We start from the raw sequence: 25,563 nt of genomic DNA on the forward strand, positions 1-25,563 counted from the left end.
ATGATACTACAGACTATGTTAGATTGTGCTGCGTATTTAAATGAACCATATGCGTGTTCTTTTAATTTGTATTCCGAGTTGTGTCTAGTTCGTCGATTAGTCACCGTAACTATTCCTGAAACAATCTGTTGATTGGAGAAAGTTTATCAGCGTATACGATTCTCGTATCAAACATTTGTTTGTTTGTTGCTGATAGAGCGATACAATTCGCTGATACGTGCTTAATCAAGTGCTCAATACACAATTAAACGTAATCTTAGGTACATACGATTCTGATAATTGCAAACATGTTCCTGGAAGAAATGTTTCGTTCAGATCGAATTTAATATAGTAGACAACTTGATGTAAAGTATTACACGTATTTTACGTAAGAATCAATTATTTCACACAAAAAGGAATTTAAGCACGAAGAAAAGAGTTAATCATATTTAAATATAAAATATAATGAAATATAAATATAATAAAATAAAATAAAATATAATAAAAATAAAAATAAAAATATTTAAAAAGTTTAATGGTACGTGAGGGAATTTGATTTTTTATATTTCAAGTTTTATCGAACGAGGAAAATTAAGATAAAAAAAAAAAAACACTGAAGCATTGTGCAAACATGCGTGTCACGTAAAACTAATCAAAACGACACGACAGATTCGAAAATCATTCGACAAACGGAGCTCGCGATTCTCCCTATTTTGTTTACTAGAAACGATTATCATGTGCGTTACGCAATGACAATATGTATGTATATGGATAATGCGTCACTGTTTCGTAGAACGGCAAGTACTACTGATAAAACGCGTACCATTTCTTACGACGCGACGTTTCACTAACGATGTTATTCATTCTTTTTTTTTCTCAACTTTGTCACAGCTAGCTAAGCGCGAATTCTTCGAAATCCTATAAACTCTTACGTCGTTCTCTATTTTTAAATATTACGGCACGGTTTGGTTTTTCGTTGGTGGATACCTGTAATGGAACAAAAAACCGGTTCATATCAGGTTATCGATGTATCAGTGTTAAGCCAGGTTATGGTACATGTGCCATCGTCAAATATTTGCACGTTCGTGCTTCTTTGTAAGTTTGTTTATCGCTGATTAATAATATCCTTGAGATAATTAATCCTGCGTCTTCTTCGATTTCCTCTCGTTGTTGGAAACGCCTTTTCTCTCGTTGTTAGCGATTTATTTTCGTTCGTTTATCTGGAAATCAAAAAGAAAGGAGTCAACGTAAATTGTCGCACGCCTCGTCATCGAAGGAAATAGAATCGTTGCGATTCGTTAATAGCTTTAATGTTTCACGAACGACCGTCAAACAGCAACGTCACTTGCAAAAGCGCCAACAACATTTTTGGCAAGTGATAGCACGTATGAAACATCCGTTCATTATCGATTAACGTTAATCTAATCGTCCAACACATCTAAATAATGTGGATTACTTAGTAATGGAGATTAGGATCTTATATAACGAATGTAATAAATTTTTTTAAAATGATTTCACGTACGTGTAATAAATGCAAAATTATATAATTACCTTAAGCATATAAGGTTAACGAGCAAGAGCAGTATTTGTAACTGTTCTGCTGAGTTTGCCTCTGGAGCTTTGTTGCGGACTGTTTGGAAAATCATAGTTATGAATTAATGACTTTCTACGAGTAGGAAGATCTTTACGCATTGTCTGATAGCTAGTCTGTGAATGTTTTGTAAATCAATATTTAAAAAATGAATTTCTATACTATGGATATCGTGCAAAGAAATAAAATTCGTGTAACTGTATTATAAGGGATCTCTTTCCAATAAAAATATAGCTACGTTTTTATATATTACGCGTAATTGAAATCTTGTTGTACCTTGAGGCACAAGGACTCTCTCCCATAATTTCCCATAGTTACGTCACTTACCCTTCTTTTCCCTTGTTCGTCAATTAGTTCAAGTGCAAACGTACACCTACTTGCTGTAAATTCTGTTATAAAATATTAGGTGTTTTCTAAGAGAAAGAAAAGCTATCGAATGACAATTGTTTCGAAACACTTGAATTGTTTGAAAACAGTTAGCCTGATCTTAACAGTAAGGTGTGAAAGCAAATTATGTCGTTTCTCTAGGCAAATTTATTATCTATATAATTTTATTTCAAAAGAAACTTCTTATTAAAACATGTTGTTACAATTGAACACTATTAATAGCGTATAAAAATACGTATAAAACAATGTCTTTATTTTCTTCCAATTTCTCCAACTAAGAAGATTATCTATTTTTTTACAACCACTTACTATATTTATACGATTTACGTAAGTCCAATCATTCACGCAGAAACTTCCTCTTCGCACTTCGAAACCGCTCGACTTCTTTCCGTTTTCTGAGACTCCTATTGCAGTTCCAACGATTCCTAATTTTCTCAACGAACTTGTCTCATTCTCAGTACACGAATCGAAAAATGCATCTAAATCTGTGTCACACCGAGGATGCCAGGATTTTTTTTTTTTTTGGCAAGGAATACGTTCAAACGGTGGCGCGAGAAGTGACATTTAGCCGGCTGTGGAGGAGAAGGACGCAGGATAAAAGCACCGATCGATGTCGGCATCAGGAAGGTTAGACCAGAAAAGGCGGAGAGCGTGAGAGAGGAAAAGAGGAACACACAGAGTCGACGGCAGGGCGTCAACGACGGCGACGACGACGACGACGACGACGACGACGACGACGATTCGTACGTCGGCTTTGCGGTGCATAGGTTCGGGGCGTCATCGTCACTGACTTCGTCATCGCGCGCGTCCTCCTGTTCTGGTGGATGTCGCGTGGTATCGGTAGAGTCTGCTGGCCGGTGGCAGACGTCCTCGTGAGCGTGCAATGCGGATCGTAGGCAGGGAGAATGGAATGGCTGGGGGTATAGGAGGGCACGGAGGGCACAGAGCACGACGGAACGAGGTGGGGACCTGGCGAGAGGTCGGGAAGAGAGGCACCAATATCGAACCGGCGGCCGTGGTGCGCGGTCGGAGTGCATTCCGTGAACAGTAGACGCGTATCGCACATCAGACAGTCGCCACCAACAGGCGAACAATATGCATTCGTGTGTCGTTTTTCGTGTATACGAGGTAACCACGGCTAGGTAACGAGTAACCAAGTACATACATACATACGTTCGTACATACCGTACATACATACGGAAGAAATCGTGTGAGAGACGCGAGCGCGGAGACACGCGCCGCTAAAAGAAAGCGAAAAGAAGGAGAGAAGGCGACGTTTTTTCGCTTTGATCGGCGAGACGACGAAAGACGGGAGGCGCAGCGGTTGCTGCCGATGTACATACGTGGTAGTGAGCGAAGCAGGGTGTGGTGTGCGGAGAACAGGTGTCCACGAGCGCAGCTCGACCGTGAAACGAGCAGAAGCCGGAAACGTACGGGGCCGGTGCGCGTTCGCCAGGATGAATTTTCGGGCTGGCTAGCCCGCAGAGAATCCTCGCGTGAACATCATCGGCGAGAAACCTTGGTCATACAGCTTGGTGGTAGCTGGCGTGGTGGCGTATCATGTCAGAGACACCACCGAAGAGCACGAGTCCTGCCGGCAGCCGGGCCAGTTCCGGCAGCCCGAGCACGCCACGTGGAGGTCGACTTCGGGACAGAGTCAACTTCTTCGTCGAGCTGTTCGAGGACAAGGAGGCTAGGCGAAATGCTGGCGGACAATTTCGATCACCGACGAATCCTAGATCTTCTTCGCGGCCATCCTCTCGACCATCCTCCAGGGCCAGCGATTCGTCGTTCGAGGAAAGTTTCGAACGACTGGTAGAAGAGGGTGAATTGAACGGTTCGAAGGTGGTGAAGTTCGAGAAGATCACGGTGCGAAAGAGCGTGAGAGAGATCGGTACAGGTGGCGGCGTGCCTGGCTCTCAGCAACGAGGTTTACTTGCGGAAACGAGCAGAACACCGAGCGAGGAACACGCCCTCGAGGACTCGGCTTATCAGAGTCACAGCCACGGTGCACCGAACTACGGAAGTAAATCGAGCTCGGTCACGTCGTTCACGAGATTTCCATCGGAGGAGAGTTTGTCGCATAGGAGGGGCAGCGGTAGCCCTCAGCAGCATCTGGGTTTCGACGATCGAACACCTTCCGAATGGTACGCGGAATATCGCACTCAAAGCTTCCAGAATGTCGCCACCAGGATCGAATACGTACGCAGTAAGAGCGAGTACGATGCACACATCGCCGAGATTAAAGGTATCTTCTTTTGTTTCCTTGGCGAACATTTCGTTGTGATAGAGGGGGTTCAGTTAGGATAGAGGGGGTTGCTGTTGCGAGATGGGCTGCACCTTCAATGTGTGTTTTAATTGGATTTTTTATAGTAGAAAGAATTTTCGGAGAATTGTGAATAACCGCGATATATCATTGGATGGATTTACTGAATTTTTACAAAATTCCTGACTTATACTTAACATTTACTAAATTTATTCTAAAGACTAGATTTCCATTTGAATTAATTTCGAACGTTAATTTCATGCTACAAATAGATGTACAAGCTAACATGTCCCAAGGGGCATGAGAGAAACACTTAACCTGATAAGTTCGTGAGATCGCGCGATGATCATTCATTTGACGATAAGCGGACGTTAGGTCAATGTTAATTGAAGGATGGCCAAGCTGCTATTTGAGAGTATGGTGACTCGCAGTTGCTTAAGAAAATGAAGAAAACATTCTTGTTGAATTTATGTAACTCTGGGATCCTTTGTTCCCTCGAACACGACTTGTCATCGTGATTTACGCATTATATATTGTTGTAATAATAGAACTCACGCCAGATCTCTTTTCGAATTTCTTCGCGAAATCTCTCACCCAGTTTCTTCGGTTCGATGAGAAATAACAACTTCCACTCCCCTTCACGAACTCCGCGAGCCACTGTGTCGCGACTAGAAAGATCCCTGACTTTGTTTAGCACCGGTCAATACTGGGAACCTTGCATCAGATAACAGTAATAATAACAATAGGAACAAGGTAGCAACAATCGCGGAGAAAGAAAAAAAATAGAATTAGAAATATTTCGATGATCTTAGATATTTTCCTAGATATTTCTAGAAATTACGTAATTAATTATCGATTGTTCGTTCATTGTTCCATCTTGTTACTCGATGAGTTATCCTTCATTGCTTGGCGATGATAGTTGATTTAATTGATCTTCAATGGTGTCTTCCAGTTGGACGATCGATCTATTTGCACTTAAACGGGTTTAGTCGGTTCCCCAATAGTTGAACGCGACGCGACGGTTGATATCTTCCGGCGACGATGATCGATCGCTCGTGGAAATTAAAATAAAATTACGCGGTGACCTAGATCCACGCGGCGACACACGATGGCGATTCATTACTCATCCGCCTGAAAGGACGAACGCTGTGTGTCTAGGTCCTTTTTGCTCTTTTCCATGTTGACAGTCGACAGCCACGAAACGTGTGCCAATAAAAATCGATTTGACTGAATCTTTATCTACCGGATGCATCTCCGTATGCAAGAAATCAGTCTAATGGCAAATCTTGCTCGAACCAATTTTTCATCATTGAGACACGTGTCTCTATCATTGTGATCAATGTAAGCCAATAATTCAAAGCTAATCTAAGTCAAATTTTACGTAACCTAAATTTACATTAACCTAATCTTCTACGTATGTGTACGCAACCGAAGTGAATCCGAACTTAACTCAAATATAGTTTCAATGAAAATAGGCTTTATTGCTTCTTATTTCTTATTTTAATTACTAACGCGCGAATATAATTCCAAATCAAGCGCGATATCGATAACCCGAGTTCTAATTTCGTTTTCTCCCCTATTTTTAAATCGCGTCGAAGCTTCTCGCTTGGCAGATACGATGGAACGCGGACGAAGAACCACGGCGATCAATAGTTATTCGCCGTTGTTAAGTAGCATATTAGCAATTCCCTTAGAGGGAACTCGCGGAACTTTTCTTGGCGACGATACGCGTTCACGAGCAACCGGATTGTCTCCTACGAAACCATGGCGGACACGGAACGAAAGCGTGTCCCCGACGTAACGAGAACGTGAAATAATCGTCGATTAGATAAAGGGAAGAAGTTGTTAGCTGGTTCCACGTCTGGAACAGAAAATGCGAAATGCGGCAACAATTCACAATGTCCGGAAACTGATTGAATCAGTCGTTTGAAATTCGACAAAATATCCTTGTGATATTTTTAGGACCATGATTTTGTGCAATTTGACAGATTTATTTATAATTTTTAACAGTTGGAGTTATTGGAAAATTATCGAAGTGACCAATGCATGAAAATTTGAATAGATCTACGTTATTAAAATTTTACAAATTTTGCAGGTCGTTTGCAACTTGGCAAATTTATGTTTTTAACTTCAATAAAATAATTCTGATTCTTCGTGAAAATTTGTAGATTTACATGCGTGTGAAAAAATTTTTAGATGCATTTTGTTACGAATTTTCTTACGAATTTTGAAAAGTTTCTTGATGTCCTTTTTTTTCGTAAGAGATTTGCATTTTTTTTTTCATTTCTATGTCTTTGATACAAGTTCTGCATTATGGTCATTTCGTGTCGCTAATTCCAAAACATAAAGTGTATCAAATTACATTGTGTCACAGATACAAAATTACACTGGGCTTACTGCGTGCGTAAACGTTCTTTTCTGTTTTTCTGTCTAATTGTCATCGTTGATCGATAGTGTTAATTTGCGGTTCGCGCTTTATAATCGCATTGCCTACACTCGACACTTTGCATTACGTGGGACAAACTGGAAAGATCGGTTACCAACATTGCTTTCATGGCCACGGTCGGCACCATTGATATCAAAAATACATAACACGTTGTATGCGAAGAATACACTTATCTACAAACTTTCTCACGCTATATATTCGCACTTATAAAAAAAATATTTAAAAATATTTAAACGTAGACACTTAAAAATAAGGAAATCGTCAAATTAAACGTCACAATAATAAACGAGTATATATATAAAACTTTTGCCAAAGAAATTAAAATGAGAATGTATCGAAATAAAAATTTTGCAGTTTTACGAAACTCTCGCTGTCGTTTGACAAAATCTCCGAAAATGTAAATCTATGAAATTTCCACGAAGAATTACGAATTCTGTTAACACGGTCCAAATTAAGAAACTGAGATGCAGAGATAGTGTTCAATGATACAGAGATTGGATATTAAAAAGTCGACGTTTGCGGTCGCGGTATCGAGTAGCCATTGACTGGTTGCACTCCGTTTACGAAGCGCTACTCGTTATCTTGACCTAACAGGCTTTGTTTTATTTATTCGTAGCGAACAGTTCGTTGCCCTGTTTCTCGATCGACCAGCAAACGATTCACACACGGCGACTACCGTGACCAACGAACGCATGCTAGTACCTGTGCCAAAATGTATCCGTGTTTCTTCAAATTTGCGGCGATTTTGCTTTGAACATCTCATTCACTTGTCGCTCGAGTCGAAACGCGTTTCGTCAGAACTTTCCTGACAGCTTTGATCCACTTTTTTTTTCTCTTTTCTTTCAAACTAGTTTTAAATTGCCTTTCTACCACTTTCTTGGCTCTCTACTCGGCGAAATTTTCACTTAGGCCTCGCCGATTTGACTTCTAATCACTTTCTAGCGACAATGTCATAATTTGTGCAATCATTTTTTGGATCATCTTTTACTTGAGAGGAAATGTTTCAAATAAAAAAAGGGTTAGAGAGGGTTGAATATTGGAACAGCTTTGAATATTTCTTGTGACGTATAGTTACTCATAAAAGTCTTCGTAGATGAAGAATGCTCACTGTGCATGTATAATTACAGAATATATAATTATAAGATATGGAAAATATCTATTTTTTTATTTTTACTGTAAACAAATCAAATACCAATCAAACACCAATTATTAGAGTGAAAAGGGCAAACTCAAGATCGTCAAAGTAGTAGCTTTAAAGTGAGACCAAGCGGATTGTCACATGATTTTTTTTTTTTACGAAGCTACAACGGTTCAAAGTATCGACAATTCTTCGCTCTTATTGGTTATTGGCACAGTTATACTCTTTAGTGTAAATATGTTCGGTGATAACACGGGGTTCGAGCGCTTGCAAAACAGCGTTTCACTGTTCGATTTAATTGGACTTGACCGGGTCGGGAGAACGGAACCGAATCGGATAGATAACGCGAACAACGGCCACATTAAAGAAAGAACGAAGGCGAGAGCGAGGTCAAGGTCTCTTTCGGTTCTTCGGTCCCCTAACTTATTAAATCGTTACGTCACGACACGCTGGCCAACGTACGAATCGCACAATCGTCGAATCGGCGTAACCTTCGTTCCCGATTGAAATTCATAGGTGTCGCTTGGCATTCTTTGCTGAGCTAAGTATTTTTCAAGGGGGAAATGTTACATCAGCGCCTACAATATTTTGCCACTTTGTTGATGATAAGTGATTGTTGTTACGCGACACGCGAATAAAAAAATTGTAGGAATATTTGAGGGAAATCAAGATGTTGGCTTTTGAAAATTTTTTGGATTCGGCGGAGATCCAACGTACAGTTAAATTGCTTATGTATCTATGGGAAATATTTACAGAAGCTTAGTAATATGCAAGAATGTATAAAATATATTCTTTCGCTTGTTATAATATCTCGTAGATAAAATAAATTTCTGTTCAGGTTCAGATTCATGAAAACATCAATTTACGTTTGTATCTCAGTTTAAGATATTTTAATCTCGCGAGCCAATTTTGAAACGTAATTACGACACAGTTTTATTTACTTGTGAATAAACAACGTGTACAATGAAACTAATAAAGTGGAAATTCACCGTTCGTTATGTACAGATGAGTAGATTCAGCCGAAAGTCAGACGTATCAATCGGTCAATCGAGCGTTAGCTAAAACTTTCAAGTACAGTTCACATAAACAGAATTTATTTTTGAATACGTAGAAACACATAGAATTAAATATACTTAAACTTGAACTGAAGCTAAGGAGCGAAAAAGTGAGCACAGTGGAACGGTATTTTACGAGATAATCGCTGGGTTATAGAATTATCTGCGAAACATTAAGATTACTGTGGACTTGGGACTGAAGAGAGTCTAATCATCCAATTGAATTCAGTGATTAAAAGAAAGAACAAAAAAAAAAAAAGAAAATTAAACGCTCGATTCTCGGAAAGGACAAAATCGATGTAGCAAATTACGAAGGAGGTAACGTTTAACGATAGACGCTCTAAATTGGGTGCAATCAAGTTGGGCGCAAAGGTCACGAGATTTATCATCGAAGAACAAACCATCGTTTGTCACCTGCGATGAAAAATGAACGATAGTCAAGAGTTCTTGCGGCGCGCGAGAATGCTTCGGAATCTAACACGATCGAACATGTAGCATTGTGTCGTGTTATAAAGCGTAATGTGGTAACTCGTACTAATAGTAAACGATGACGTTATTGGGCGTCAGTTCAAGGCTATGCTCCGAGCGTACTCGCTCTGTCTGAAATCTTTTACTCCGTCTTTCCTTCAAACTTCTCCAGTCCTGTATCTTTTTTTCTTCTTTCCGTCGGTCATATTTTTGCCGTGTTTGTTATACGTCTGGTTTTTTTTTCTTTCTTACGACTGTATGTTTTGCCTTTACGACTCTTTCTCTCGTTCTTTCGTTCGCTCAGTGGAAACGTTTCCACGCGTCTGCCACTTTCGTATTTGCTTGATTGTCCGTAGTTATTATTCAAATTATCGCGATGTTGCGGAGATGATGATTAAACAGTGACGTCGGCAGTATTTATATAGAACTTTCGACCGACGTAATCGACACAATCGAAAATCTATTAGTTAATCGAGCAGTCATCGCGTGTTTCGTCACACACTTGTCTCGAAATTTTTTTTCGACAGTCAAAGTCACCTTTGTATTTTCTTCAATGAAATCATCCTGCTTCGAGTACCTTCGAGCAAACTCAATTTGGCAATATGTTTTTCAAATTTATTTATTTCTTCGAGCTCGTGGCAGGTCGAACCAATAACTCCAGCGAGCAGAATATTCTTTCTCTATCTAAATTACAGAAATTATTGTCATCACATAGAAATTGCATCAATCACGCTCTGAACAATGGAACGTAATTCAGATTATTCTATTTCTCGTCGTATTCAAATCTACTGCAGCAATTTTAAACAATGATCCCAAGAGTTCTTCCTTTCTTCGTATTACGATTACGCACAACAAATCTACAGCATCTGCAAAATCGCGCAAGAAAATAGATCAGAAAATAATATTTCGCGTTTTATTTCGCATATTCGCATTTATTACTCTGTCAGAATGGTAACTTGAACTGGCAATTATAACCGTCAAATTATAAGGATTGCCAATAACCAATTTACCAATTCACGCTTCGAGTAAAGAAAGCAGATTGTAACACGTTATTTTGCTTTTCATCGTGTCTGGCAGTGTCTCTCGATACCTGGTCCCATTTCGCGTACCTTGTCACAGTCTCTGACTATCTCGTTCTCTGTCGAGTTACCACCCCTAACTTCATCTTCGTCTAGACAAGCCGGTTGACCGGCTAAACCGGCCGAACCAGAAGCGCGAAATTGCAGAGCGCGCGAATTAACGAAGGAGAAGGACTTCCTGATGAGGAATCGGCGCAGCCTGCCAATCCAATTGGGTCGATCGATAATCTGCCAGCGAGCCGGCGTTCATATTACGGGCTTTAATCGCGAATGAAAGACAAATTCGATCCGAGATGCAACGGGCGACGCGCCTCTCCAGGCTTCTCGTGATAATCGGATTTAATTTCTTTCTTCTTTCTTTTTTTTTTTTCTTTCAAGGTCGTGCAAGTGATACTTTAGATACTGTCCTGGGTGACCCAATGATTCGCTAACGATCTGGAAATTCATGGATGGTTTTTAATCGAAAATAGCAGAGAAATTAGAAATTCGAAATGGCGTGATTTTTTTCTTATTCGATCTAACGTCGAATAGATAGATTTTGAAACTGGTGAGAATAAAAATTAACCCTTGAATGATATCGTTGGATTGAGATGAGTACTATTGATATAATTTCGTAATATTGTTAATATAATTTATCTCTGTATCCAAGTTGTAGTTTCCAATGTTCAATGATATAGATATGATAAGGAGTTAACGAATTGATATTTATTAATTTAAAATCTCGGCTCATCTGTGCGAGTGACGATGTGAGCGTGATCGCTTGAAATTCCGCGGAAGTTCCATTTCTGCAATTTAAAATGGCGTCGTATATCCGACAGTAGCTGTTTCGACGGGACTGTATTTAGAACATAATATTATACTTTGGGTGTAGCACGCGCGATGCGCCATTTTTGCGCGCACATGGCGTGCAGGTGCGTTCTCATTGAGAAACGCCTGGCAATTATCGTCGATGGGCGCTCGCAACGTCTTGGAAATTGAATGGAGTACTCGTTACTAGACCAGACGTAAACTAAGTACCTCCAGTTAAGCGATTACCTATGCTTGAGACACGTGATGGACAGGTTTAACCCCCCTATGACAGCCAGCAACCACTACATTCTGTATTTGACATTCGATTATTGAAAATACCATGCTAAGGATGCATATACTTTCCAAAAAGTAGAAACACGATTCTCTGAGTAAAGTTCACTGAAATAATTGGAAAGTAATGTCAATAATCATCATTGATCATTTCCATTTTATTTGTTCCATGAAATCTTAGTAATTTAATCCTACTGCTCTCGTCGGAAATGAATGTTATATAATGTTGTATTTCAATAAATGTTGTTTTTAAATACGTGGCACTTATATATTCAATACAATTTATATTCCGTGCTTTTTATGAACAAAGTATTGGAGTATGTGCATTGTGAAGAGATAAAATAGTTTGCAGTCTTAGCAGTTAATAGAAACAAAATGGAAATATATTAACCATCGATGAATGGTTCAAATGTTCTTTTATTGATAGGAAATCTAAATCGAAACGTGTAAATGATATAATTATAAAAGCATCATTGCAAATAGCTCACGTTGTGCATTGAAACGCGTGATACTTGAGAATAAAGTTCGAAGCGTTTTGGGATATTGGAAAATCAGCCGTAACAGCAGTTAGTAATTAAACTCACACCCGAGCCAAGCTCCGTAAATGATTAGCGAGCAATCTAAACTCTCAGTGTCTGGACAGTAACGGATCGGATCTACTGCGAAGGTTTAGCGATCCCAAGGAACCGATCGATGACGCCGATGTGACATTATTCGAACTCTCGGAAGTTTACTCGGGGATTTGAACAAGTTACCAACGCGGTAACAACATTACAACAGAAGAGCTGCGCGCAGCCAGTCTTGTGCTTTCTATTTATAGTCGTGACAGTTTTAATCCACGCTCGTTTCCCGTTTCGAGAAGAAGGGTCACACGATTCATGGTTTGCCTCTTCTTTTTCATCTCTCGTCTCAACCTTGAGAGTCTCATGTTAGAAAAAACGAATGTTGCCACTCGACCTCAACGGACTCGCAGTTTTTACTGCATATTCGAGGACGAGCGTCGATTTCATACGAGGATTAATCGCGGGAAGACGACTTCGGCAAGGATTTCGAGGCACGGCGCCGGCACGCACGCCACGATTTTCTCCAATTTGCCTGACGAGCAGCCACGGTCGGTTCGTGGCATGCGATCTTACCTCATCCTCCTTCTGCACTCTCATTAGGAAGTAATTAACAAACAATCACGCGTACAAACACAGCGCCCGTTTTTAATGGAGAGTGATCGCGATGATTTGGCAGGAATTCCGGACCTTTTGTTTCTTTCCAATTTTTCATGTAAGCATTGATGACCAATACTTTGCTTGCTTTCGGTAGATCATGGCGCGGGAAAGCATTTCATTGGATATTGAAATTAAGGAATATCGATAACTTTAGAAGGATCTGTTGGCAATGAGTATAGCAATGAATCAAATTTTCGAATTATCGGAGATCTATTTAAATTTTATATTCGACTTTTTTCTATTTTAATAGGATTTTGCATGTTTTTACTTAATCGGTTAATTATCGGGACTTTAACAGCGATGAAATGCTTTTGAAATGCTTTTGAAAACGGCGATGCAACGTTTTTGAAAGTAGAGCTTTTTTTTTATCGAACGGAAGTTATTAAAGAGTTAAATTAGAAAAATAGAAAATCTCCGAAAATAAATTTCGAAATCTTTCGCTAGTGACTGAAACCTTTTTAATATCACAGTGTCATGAGTGTTCGAACCAATTGATCGAAAGAGTTATTGGCTGAAACTCTCGAAACTTTGACCCTCGGAACCACCTGACATGGTGTACGTACAACTGCATGCATAGTAAATGGCGTGCAGTTGCATTCGATAATTGGAGGTTGAGCTTTCGCGTTCTTACGAATGTGCAGGAAAGTCGTTTCAGAGAACATTATTATCTCGTTGTGTAAACTTGTTGCTGAAACGAGCTCGCGAGCCATTTTCCTCGATGATCGTCGGCTAAAAACAGATGTTAAAAAAAAATCGCCAGGCGTACCTCACCTTGATATTTACCTTCTCGTAATGTTTCAGAAATGTTCGAGGTTTCGGTATCGATGAACGTGCATCGAACACGGAGCTTACATTTCACACGTTGCATTTACATTCGGTTATATAATAAATCAATCTTCTTATCGCGCTACGAATGTCAAGGCCGTGTTTCGTTATCTCAATTACCGTCAATCATCAATGCTTTTGTGTACCGTGTAATCACGCTTCTTCATTGTGAACTTGTTTTGTTCATTGAACAAAAATAATGGTATGTACTCTCCTCCGCGATCAATTATATTTTTTTCTCTTTTTATTGGAATTTCTAAATTTAAAGGAAGATTTTTCTCTATAGGGGTAACATTCCCTAGGCAAATTCAGTTTCTTATATCGAAATCTGATTTCTTTACCTTCTTAAACAGCCAAAAAATCGGAATAAATTTTAATATTCCTTAATATTTCTATCGTATTATACCGTATTATATTTCGTTGAGCCAGATACTCGAAACTTTGTTCAAATGAAAATGAAACAGTGGAGAAAAGAAATTTTGAATCTTCAGAATTGTCAGAAACGATAAAACTTTGAGTTTGGTGAATGACCTAGTTGTATCAAGTTTTTGATCAAGAGTTGTATATCAATAATCTTTCAAAATATATAAATCAAAATTAATTTTACTTCGATTCAAATGAAAATTATTTGTCACAGAGAAACGAGGCTGATGAAGCAAAAGAGATAAAATGAAAAAGACGAACTCGAAATATTTCTCTTGATTGTTGTATACTACGTTTTATTCCTCACAGTCAGATTGAACACAGTGTCGCATAAATATAAGGTAACATGGTTTAATAAAAAACGCAGAAATACACGGTTGATGAACTAAAGGAAATCGTAGATTCGTCACGGGTATCGTATTTGCACACCGCAATGAATTCAATATCCTTTGCAAACAGAAAACACAGGGTGGTTATATGATTTCTTAATAGTAGGCTACTGCGCGAAATCTAACATATTGGTCTTTATTTAGAATGTGTAAAATCTGAGAACTTCTATCAAAATTATATTGTTCTCTTCGTTAGTATTTAATTATGTGGAAGAGATGATACAAAACGATAGAGCGTAAGTTAATGTATATTATCAAATCTATAATGATTTTTGTAATTTCACGTTAAGTTTCAGATAAAGAAAGAAACTAAATTTATAAAACTTACGCAACAGAAATTAAAGTGCAAGAACATGGGATTACAGGAACGCAAACTTTTATTCGTGTATGTCGTAATAATGTATTTGTAATAATCGAAAGCTCTAAAAATGAATTATTATAAATCTGCAAAGTTTCTATGAATAATTACTATTTGCCCATTTTGGTCATTTTGATAGTTCTAGTATTAATTAAGTTCCTGAATGAAAACGGAATAAATTGAATTCATAATGCCATCTTGTACGTCAAATAAATAAAATTAACAAGGCAACAAAAATTTTTCGAAACGACATAAATCGGCACAGAGTAGATTGGAGCAGTCTGTGTCGTAGAAAATTTCAAAGATTCCAGAGCCAGCAGAATAGAAATTATAGAGAAACAAGATGGGACAAAGTGATCGATGTAGACATCCCTTTCCAGAAGGATCAAGAAATCGGGCAAGATCACTGTCGGTCGGAGTGACGAGAAGCTCCAACCTTGTTAAGTAGAATCCAGTAAACGAGAACAAGGTGAGATGACAAGGGGAAAAGCAGCCTCGTTCGATTTTCCTTTTTTCAAAAAGCGCCTTTCCAACACGCGACCAAGATTACCGGACGTTCAGGATTGTGGAGAGCCTTCGTCAATTTCGCGGGATTGGAATCGAATAAAGAGAATCGAGGTCGCAATCGAAAACGCAATCGAGAAGGAAAGAGAACTATCGAGAGAAATTATTTTCCTCTCAGGATGAGAAACATAATTTGGTACACAAGATAGGATTGTTACTCTGTTACGAAGTCCCATCTGTGTAACTAAATTGCTGAAGAATTTGGATACTAAATTGATAAAAAAATTTGAGTAAAGAATTACTAGAGAGAAGAAGAGAATCTTCGAATTAAAAGAACTGAACTCGAGTAGAAAAAAAAGAGAGAGAAAGAGATCGAAGAAGATTAATATAATCAAGAGAAAAAGGACATCAATCATCTTTGAAGGACATTTATTCAGCATACGAATTGGTTTGTTACCGACTCAATTTACCTCAATCTCCACTGACAATGAGATAAATTTACGACATCGAAGTAGAGAAGAGGAACAAGGTGATTCTCGTGAAGAGGAAAAGAAACTCTCCTCGATCGATTCTCCCTCTCTTTCTCTCTTATACGAAAGACACAGAAGTTATCAAACATATGAGCTCATCCACGAGAATTTGTCCCATTTCACCAATCTTGCGCCTCCCCCTTCTCGCCTTCTGCTTTCGACATCTCTGTGTTCGTACGAAGCTGGACGAAAGTGCTAAAAATACGAATTTATATACACGACTCGCGTTATGTGTGTGCCTTTTTCCAAGGAAAAGAGAGAGAGAGGGAGGGGGATAATTTTAAAATATCAGGTGATCTGTTGATGGAAAGAGAAAGAAAGACGGGAGAATTCGTGAAAGATAGAAAAATCTTCTGGAGGAAGAACTTTTTATTGCAAATTGAACATATACAATCAAATCTAAATATTCTGGAATATTTTCGTTATCTCCTTTGCTAAATATAAGTCGGGTATAAATACTCGACCCATTTGTTCATTTTATACAACGTACATAACTTGAATTATTTTGCACACAACTGAATTATTAATAAAATTTGAATTATTTTGCACACAACTGAATTGTTAATAAAATTTTATAAATTTCACAAATTTACTACGAATTTTGTAGTGCCGTATACTTCGAATTATAAAATGAATCATCTTCTGCAGCATGCTTATTCATAGCAAGTAGAAACATTACAAATATCACTATGAAATAATCTGGATGTGAAAAGGTTAAAGATGAGATGTATTGGTTTATACGTATATACAATTTTTAATACAGCCCACTTGTGTAGCAACATATATTACCAGCATACACAGTACATTTGACGCGCAGTAGATAAGTATCGTGACCTGACAGACGGATGCAGCGTATACTCAACCATAATTTTTCGCATAAAGTGACCGCACCTTTAAAACGACACCCCCCCCCTAAAAAAAAAGAAAAATAGAAATAAAAGAGTAAAGTAAAAATCACAGTTGACCTGAAAATGCGAGGAAATTAATCGTCCTTTCGTCGTTCCGAAATACTGCCATTTTACGACGTATGTATGTACGCGAACAGAGCTCCGATTCTTTTTTATTTCCTCCAGGAACATTAATCGGTCGTATTTCTTTAAAATTAATACGAATCGTATTTCTTTAAAATTTATCGCATGTCCTCTAATGTCTGTGACTCTTATTATCGTTCCATTAAGCCGCTAATAAAACGTCAGACCCTGTTAATTTACAACTAATAACGTAATTCCTTGTTCACACTCGATCTTAGAACTCGTTCTCCGTTTCTTCTTCTTTACTTTCAGCTTCTTTTCACTGGGCAAATGTCTCGTTTCGGTTCTTCCTCTTCAGTTTTTGTTCTTGTCTTCAATCAACCAGCCGTCAGAGTGAACAGTTAAATTACATCGTTCCCGCGAAACGTGTAATTTTACGGTGCATTACACGTGTGCATCAATCTCACGTGCCCATAATCTTCATATCCACTGTGTGAATTAATAAACCCGCTGAAGTTAGAACAGATTTTTAATTTGGATTTGCTACGAAATATATTTGAAATTTCATAGTTTTGTTAATTCTCTATAATATCATATAACCCGAAAATTACTTATTCGTGTATCCGTATTTTGAGAATTTTATTTTGTCTATTATTTCCATTAGTGTAATTTATCAATTAAGCATTACAAAAATACCAAATTATTTATTTATAATAATTCCCAGATTTCAATAAATATAAGTAACTAATAACCTGTCTCTCCTTTAAGTAAATTAAAGTTTGAAAAAATATAATTTATTGATTTTTAATTAGTGTAGTTTAATCGTTTAATAACTCCTAAGTAGTAAGCTTGTATTATAGTTCTATTTATAATAGGATTCCATGACCCAATAGGTCTCTACGGTGTCAGAAAAATTAGAACAATCGAGTTGTCTTCTTAAATTATCGTTGAATACATTGCACCGTTGCAAAGGTTAGAGCAGCTTTCATCTGATCCCTGTTAGATCTTTCTCTATACGTGTCATCAATGAAAATAAAATATACGTGCGATAATAATAGGATATAGCAGCAAGTATACGAGTGGAATATTCGAGCATCGAATTATATGCGAATGCTTTCAGCTCTATTTAGAATCGTTGATTCATCTATCGAGTTAAGATAGAAGAAACACCTATTAGCGAATAATGTGATAGCTTCCCATGATCTACATTTCTATAGCCTCGAGCGAAGTGTTTAACGCTCGAGGTTAGTTCCCTCGAAACTTATTAAAGCAAAATACAAAAGTATGGATTTTGAATATTTATATAATATGAATATACAGAGATATCGTTTACCTGTTAAAATATCGCATTAGCACGTTGAGTCTGGATTTCGTTATCTTCAATGCTTTGTGCATATGTCAACAAATAATTTTCGTACAATATTTGTCTGTACTCTTGAGACTTAAGACTCTTATAAATTGAGAAATTTAAGTAATTTTGTATAAACTATATTGTCTAATAGACAAAATGCAATTAAAAAGTTTTATTATCTATGATATATTATTTGAAAAAGTAAACTTATTTGAAAACACTTTCGCGCAAGAGTATGTTACACTTGATACGAATTATTCTGAAATATCTTATCGCCAAGATCTGAAATATCTTATCTTAATCTCTTCTTGCCTGAAGCACCTATCACAGAAGAGTAAAAAAAGTAGGAGTTTCGAAATCGATAAAATCGAAATTTAGAAATATCGTACTTTGAATATTTTATATATTTTTCTCTACTACGCGCGTTCTGTGCATTTGTTTGGAATCTTCAGACTTCTCGCAAGGACATAAAACGTACCGAGTGTACGTAAAATCTAAACATACGCGTATGCCGGCACGAATCCGCGTTGCAAATGTGTTAACACGCTGGCGAACAAGCTTTTGACGACAGCGTGATAATAGATTTTTGTTAACGTAGAAACGTAGAAGGGAATATTTCCACGAGCTCGAGCGTCAAAAATCTTTTCTCCAGACTATACCAGGTTGAGCCACGTGAAAGGGGGACAATGCAGCTTGTAATAAGCAAGTCTGTCGCGAGAAGTGACAGAACGCACTGTGTATGCAGATCACGTATGCTTGCCGACAGCGGGCTACACACGAGCATCTTCGTCTCTTGCACGCATCGTGCAACGTGCACACCTTTTAATTGACGCTCGGTCCCAACCGACTTTTCCCTCTTGCCTCGGCTTATCGACGACCACGATCCATCGTCCGGCATGATCGTTCCCAAAATAAGACGCGTACACCCCTTAAAACGTGATTTATATTGCGATTCACGGTGGAGATTACGGTGTTTCTTCTTTCGTGTTTTCGCGGGAACAGCGTAATTAGACTTGGTTGGACATTTTTCGTGCGGAGACGAAGGGTGCATAAAATTAGAAGCCCTGGGAATTCGCGAATTTTGCTCGTTCCAAGCGGCTCGAGCAGAGTTACACGTATGATTCACGTGGATTTTAATGGATCAGATATTGCCTGTTAATCATTGCCTGGCCAATTGTTTTTCGGCTATTCTTTAAAAGTATTCTTTAAAAGTTTTAATTTCACCAGGTAACACGAAATTATTCGATCTTTAATTTTTCATACGTTTCGCGGAAGAAAATGCGTTCTTGCGAATTGAGAATTGTCACGCAGATACGGATGTCTGTTCTTTAATCTGGATCTTACTACTCTCTATTTTTATTTCCACTTCAATTTCAATATTGCGATAGTAATTCCAAAGAGCAACGAAATCAATCACGCGATACTTACAAGTAAATTTCAGTAAGAACATTGTATCGTCAAAGTGACGTGGATCAGTGAAATCGAGTCACGCGATGAAAGTAATACGAATGCAACAACGTGAAAATCAACGTGATTGAGAGTGAACGTACATTCTGTTGATAGCAAAAAGATTCGACGGAAAAAGGTATACGTAAACGGTTGGCGAAAAATAGAACGGTACGTGGACTCTTTCAGCAAGAAATGAATGAAACTCTACCGGTGTGTATGACTCTGGGCACACGAAGTGATATTTTAGAGGTTCACGTAAGAGCGTGAAACGTTTGCTGATAGTAAAAGCAGTCGATTCGACGTTACGTGCGCGTTTGTCTAAATTTACTACGCGGGAAACCGGTTTCAGCTATTTCGTTTCTCTGTGCGACTCGATTCGCCAAATTTTTCTTCGCCGCTTAGCCTGTTGACGGCTAATTCGATCAGTTTATGCCCGATGTGTCGATCCCGATTTTCAAGTCGTCGAGAGCGTGGTCTCTAACTCGATTTAGAGTTCACACAGCGCAACTATCACGAGGCAGCGCAATTGTCGATGACGTAATGACACTCAAGACTGTACCATTTACACGAACGCTACGTACGAATATTATATTCTACGGACGTTTTCTCGCCGTATCCATGATCAATCTCGTCAAACGTTATATGTCATAATTATTCTTGAACTCGGGACGTCGATGCCGATTAATTAGCGACACGATATTATTTACGAGGCTCTACTCTTTTCGAAATATTCGAAACGACATCGTTCGTTCCTCGGTTTCGATTTGCGATTCGAAATGATGTAAAAAAAAGTTATTTTTCAAAGCCGATGAAATCAGTATGTACGTCCTCGCTTATTGCGAGAATAAATGCGATTCGTTTACGTAATCGTGCGAAGAATTTCTATTTATCTTGGAAGATACCGGGAGGTTAAATCTCGTGGAACGATAATAAGAATCTTGAATATTGGCACTCGTTTTAAAGATCAATGACGCAACTGTACGACGATTTTTTAGTCTATTTTTTTTCAAAAGATTGAAAGATTAATGATTTTTTCGAAAGCATTTTCCATGATTTGCTTGTACCTGCAATTGAACAGAGTTGATCGATCGAGTTTGTAAAATAACAGTTGAAAACATTGAACTTAATTCTCGTTTATCATGGTTCTAATTTAATTTGTATCTTGGTGATAAACTCGCGTATTGAATGAAAAGTCAATTTTATTCAGAAAATGTTCAGAAAAGTTTCTGTACGTTTAGATACGAGATCATCAGCATTGCTGGCAAATAATAAACTGATACACGAAATATATTTTTTTGAATTTATCGTATTTCACAGATGACTGTTACACAAATTTCAAAATCGTTTTGACACAGCGCAAATTTAACTAGTTATATAATTATGTCATCAATTTATTAAAAATTTGCTCGTTTCTTTTTCAGATGAACAAGAACGCGTACAGAAGAAGACCTTCGTCAACTGGATAAATTCTTATCTATCTAAGGTAAGGAGAAACGATTTTTGGCAAAACTAGGGGAGACAATTTTCGAACATGAAAACGACACGTAAAAATTCAGATTAAATTCGTAGAAAAAATTTTCTAGTACCAATTGATAGGATGGAAAGGACATGTGAAAATTTAGATGAAATTCGTAAAAATGACAGAACAAAAAAAAAAAAACCGTATAAAAATTTATATGAAATTCGTGAAAACGATTTTCTGGTACCAAGTGACAGGGTGAATAACCTTCAGAGATTTCTCTTCCGTGAATATTCCCTTTTCCTGTTTGATAATTCCCATACACGGAATGTTACGCAAACTCTTCTTGCGTTTTTCCCTTTTTTTTTTTTCATCGTCCCTTCTATGTAATAAGGCATCGTTGAAATTACTCTTCATCACGAATATCAGAAGTTTGGTGGAATAACTCGTACCTGGCTCGCGAGTCTCGATACCGCTCCCCTACTTCCGCACTTCCGGATACTTTGAAACTTGAATTAGAAATCCCGGAACCCGAGGATGTGCATGCCCTAGAACCGGCACGACATTGCGTTCGATCCTGTCCTCTGCTCGAAATTTTACCGAAGATTCACCCGTCACGATGTTTCTACTACGTTTAATTCATCCAGAAACGTGATCTCAATTCCAGAAATTTTAGGGAAGATTCACTTGGAATTAAATTTAATTAACTCTTAACTGGTTAATTGTTCAGTATGGAGGTCGTAATAATTTAGGACTTTAAATTATTTAATTTTCGAATTTTTAACTTAATTCAACTAAGAAGGAAAAGTACAAAATAAACTTTCAGCAATTTTACTATAAATTAATATAACTTTATTACTCTTGATTTTTAGTAACTTAATACAAAAATTCAATAATCTGATATTAATTACAAAATTTTATTAATTACAATTTGAAAGTTAGTTCAGAAATATGATCTCGATTTAAAAAATTGTATTAGAAATCATAGTATCAATCACTTTAATATGTATTACGATGATAGTATCTATATCAGTTTCGTTGTCAGTATTGAGATAAAAGAAAGGAGAGTATCGATGATCGAAATCACTTTCAGAGGAGTCCTCCGCTTCGAGTGGAGGATTTGATCGAGGACCTTAAAGATGGCACCCGTCTACTCGCGTTGCTCGAAGTTCTTTCCGGCGAGAAGCTGGTAAGTTACAATAGCTGTTGTATCGTTAACTCTCGATCGATAGAACACACCCGTACGAAACGCGTTTCTCTGTTCGCAGCCGGTGGAAAGAGGCCGTAACCTGAAGAGACCGCATTTTCTTAGTAACGCAAACACCGCGCTTCAATTCCTGCAAAGCAAAAAAGTGAGTAACCACTTGAGAACATTCGAAATTAAAATTTCAAAAATTCGGATTTAACCCTCCGGCAAGCGAGTGTATCATCGCATTGCTCGCAAGAACTTCGTGTTCTTTTTATTCGTCTAGACTTTCGAAAAATGTGAAAAAATTTTACTTGATTACTTGATAAATTCTCTATTCTATCGTACGATCGCAGTTTTCAGATCGAACTTCTGGAAGACTTTCGAGGAAGAATAAAAATTTCGCTCGAAGTCTAAGCCAGTTTCAAATCCAGGTTTGAAACTCTATAGGGTTAAAGATTCGAAGATTCAATTTTAAAATTGACAGACGATAGCTTTGTAACGTTTGCGATTGTTGCAGATCAAACTAGTGAACATCAATTCGTCCGACTTGGTTGACGGACGACCGCCTGTAGTGTTAGGCCTGATATGGACTATCATCCTTTACTTCCAGGTAGACGTTCTTCCGTTCGCACGGTCGAATATAATCGAAGCTAACGTAAAGAAATATCGCACACTATTACTAGAATGCGGTAGTTGCTTAAATAAAACGCTCGTTCCACATGTAACATCGAATTATATAAACGCGTTACGATATCCGTGCACTACGACGATCGTTTGCAGCGGGGATTAATTTGCTCGTGTCACGAAGTTGTTCGATCACTTATTTCTTTTTTTTTTTCTTCCTAGAATCTCCTTGCGAAATCTCGTATGAATAATTTTCTGAACGAGTCATCCCATTTATTTAACAAGTTTCTCTCGTTTTAAATTTTGATTATGTTGTCTCATGAAAAGAAATTAATCCTCGTTAAGAGCGAAGTAAGAAATTACAATCCATTCTGCTAACCGTATTTATTCCATAAAAACAAGCTACGATCGAAGGATCGAAGGAAGGTGAGTAGCTATTTAAGAAAAAAAGAATGAATCTTAAAAAAAAAAAGATATAAAAGATTGAATAATCTGAATACGATGTTAATAAGATCAGTAAAGAGCTATAGAGGAGGATGTGTTAAGTTAGCACGCATTGATCTTATGCATCACCCTAATTACGCACGCTAGTCCTTCCCTTTGTGAATTTTTCTGTTCTCCAACCCCGACCCTCAACCTTGTTGAGATCGCTGTTCGTGCTCCGTGTACCGCGGTCCGCTAATCGCGCGTTTTTCTAGATCGAGGAAAACACCAGAGCTTTGGAGTATCTTGGACACACGTGGGGTAGTCAGAGTAGCTTGGAGAGTCTCAGTACTCAGGGGTCCGCGACCAGCGAGAGGAAACGCATCAGCAGCGAGAAATGGAAGCAGGGAGCGAGGAAGACTCTGCTCCAGTGGGTCACCAATGCTCTGCCAAAGTCAGTATCATTTTATATATAATACTCGTTCGAAACCACCGTTACTAGTAATTTCTTAATTCACGAGTGTCCACTTAAATTTTCATTTGTTCTTCGTACAGGGACATTCAGGTACGCGATTTTGGCGAAAGCTGGCGCGACGGCAACGCGTTCCTGGCCATCATCGACGCAATCAAGGCGAACCTGGTGAACATCGCGGCAATGAGAGAAGCAACGAACAGAGTCCGTCTAGCAACGGCGTTCGACGTGGCGGAATCGGAGCTGGGTATCGCCAGACTTCTCGATCCCGAGGACGTCGACGTTCCCCAACCCGATGAAAAATCTATCATGACATACGTGGCTCAGTTCTTGCACAAATACCCGGAGCCAGGATCCGCTGCTGTCGATTCCTTCGCGGCTGTCCAACAGGAATACGATAGCTTCCTCAGTTGGCTCTACGAGAGGCTGAAGTATTTGAAACAAGTCGGCAGCTCACCATTTTACGATGTACGTTCCGTACGATTGTTTTAATAATAGGTGAACGGTAGTTTTAATGATATTCATTTTTTTTTTTTTTGTTTGAACTTTGTATTTGAAGGAGTACGCCGCGTTGAAAGCGGAAATCGAGCCGCAGAGGATCGTGTACAATAAGCTGCAACGTTTCGTCGAGACGCCTAGCATGATCGGCATCACGCGGGAGTCTTGGAGGCACGTGCAGAATCTGTGGAAAATTATGGAGAAGCTCGTGAGTTGAAAATTTATGGAATAATGAATTTTGTGAAGTGCGTGTTTGATTATCAAAGTTCGTGTTTAATGTTCTTTGGCAAATTGTCAATTTAATTTATGCGTCTATGAATATTTATTGCTCGGTAGACGGAACTTGCAAAGTTTCACTCTTGGATTTCTATTCTTCGAAAGAATTTGTTAATATTTGAAATGAATTTTAATATTTGGCGTGTGATGCATGATCGTGTAATATAATACTAGAATTGATGGATATCTTAGATTGTGATATTACGATGAACCAAATGTTTCAGAACAACGTTTTTAAACTCTCCTGAGAATCTAGAACAGTAATATTATGCATAGAGTTAGGTGTCAAATAACGTGAGCAATAAAATTTGAACGTAAATTATTCGCTTGTTAAAAATATATTTGCCTGTAGTAAGCGATCAAGCAATAATATTTTATATATAAAAGTACTTTTCTTTCAATATTTTAGATGTTACGCTGGCTCTGGCTCCTAGATTCCTATCTGCCAGGAGAATTAGGAGTGGTAGGCAGATGGTTGCATCGCGCGGAGGATCTTCTACTATCCGACAACGACATCCCGGAAGAAATGACAGACGAAACAGCCAACATAATCTCGAATAAGCTCGAGGAGCATAAAAAATTCTTCCTCGATCTTCCGTCCATGACGGAGCTATTTCAAGCGGCGAGAGCTAGCGAGGCCGCGTTGAAAGTGCATCCTCAACAATTAAACGAAATAGCGGCCCGATTGGACAGCCTGCCAGATCGCGTCGCCAAACGCAGAATCCGATTAAAGTTCCTGGAGCACAAGTGCTGTCTTATTGCTTTCTTGTTCCTGGTTGAAACGAAGTTGAAGGGTTGGAGCGTGAAATACGACACTGAGGAAAGCGTGCACCAGATGCTGGAGCAATATAGAAACTTTGTGTCGCGAAACAGAATCTTTCAGGAGTTCCAAAAAGCCTATTTGGACATGCAACAAGTTGTCGAGGATTATAAACGTGAGGGTGATGTTGGTGAGTATAATAATTTCTGCAATTTCTTTGACTTAGTCGAGGAAAGTGTAGGATGTTTAAATTTAGGAATTTTCTTAAATTTACCTTTTTTTGAATTTTTGTATTTGAAATCTGGTTTGAAAAATGGTTTGATCGATTGCTGGAAAACTTAGCGTCATTATCA

At 38.3% G+C, this 25,563-nt stretch overlaps 1 protein-coding gene and 1 long non-coding RNA gene across 6 annotated transcripts in view; one reads left to right on the forward strand and one right to left on the reverse strand.

Annotated features, from left to right (window-relative positions):
• Positions 1–855: 855 nt before the first annotated feature.
• On the reverse strand, positions 856–2,775 carry LOC122537472. The gene is made up of 3 exons (XR_006308630.1): positions 2,267–2,775; positions 1,531–1,609; positions 856–1,199 (listed from the first exon to the last, which is right to left on the reverse strand). It is a non-coding gene; the product is annotated as an uncharacterized LOC122537472 (long non-coding RNA).
• Positions 2,776–3,207: 432 nt separating this feature from the next.
• Positions 3,208–25,563, forward strand: part of LOC122537454 (nesprin-1) — a 78,340-nt gene continuing 55,984 nt past the window's right edge. For 3 of the 5 annotated variants that reach the window (XM_043670617.1, XM_043670618.1, XM_043670619.1), the window contains exons 1-10: positions 3,220–4,205; positions 20,931–20,992; positions 22,062–22,157; positions 22,237–22,320; positions 22,675–22,767; positions 23,184–23,207; positions 23,480–23,658; positions 23,760–24,144; positions 24,236–24,382; positions 24,860–25,400. In XM_043670617.1, the coding sequence (XP_043526552.1) occupies positions 3,518–4,205; positions 20,931–20,992; positions 22,062–22,157; positions 22,237–22,320; positions 22,675–22,767; positions 23,184–23,207; positions 23,480–23,658; positions 23,760–24,144; positions 24,236–24,382; positions 24,860–25,400 (2,299 nt within the window). In that variant the 5' untranslated portion in view covers positions 3,220–3,517. Of the gene's footprint in view, positions 4,206–20,930; positions 20,993–22,061; positions 22,158–22,236; positions 22,321–22,674; positions 22,768–23,183; positions 23,208–23,479; positions 23,659–23,759; positions 24,145–24,235; positions 24,383–24,859; positions 25,401–25,563 lie in introns of all 5 variants that reach the window. The other 2 variants (XR_006308628.1, XM_043670620.1) reach the window with 2 other exon arrangements.

Source organism: Frieseomelitta varia, unplaced genomic scaffold (genome assembly GCF_011392965.1).
Source record: "Frieseomelitta varia isolate USP_RPSP 00005682 unplaced genomic scaffold, Fvar_1.2 scaffold_909, whole genome shotgun sequence".
Lineage (NCBI taxonomy): Eukaryota > Metazoa > Arthropoda > Insecta > Hymenoptera > Apidae > Frieseomelitta > Frieseomelitta varia.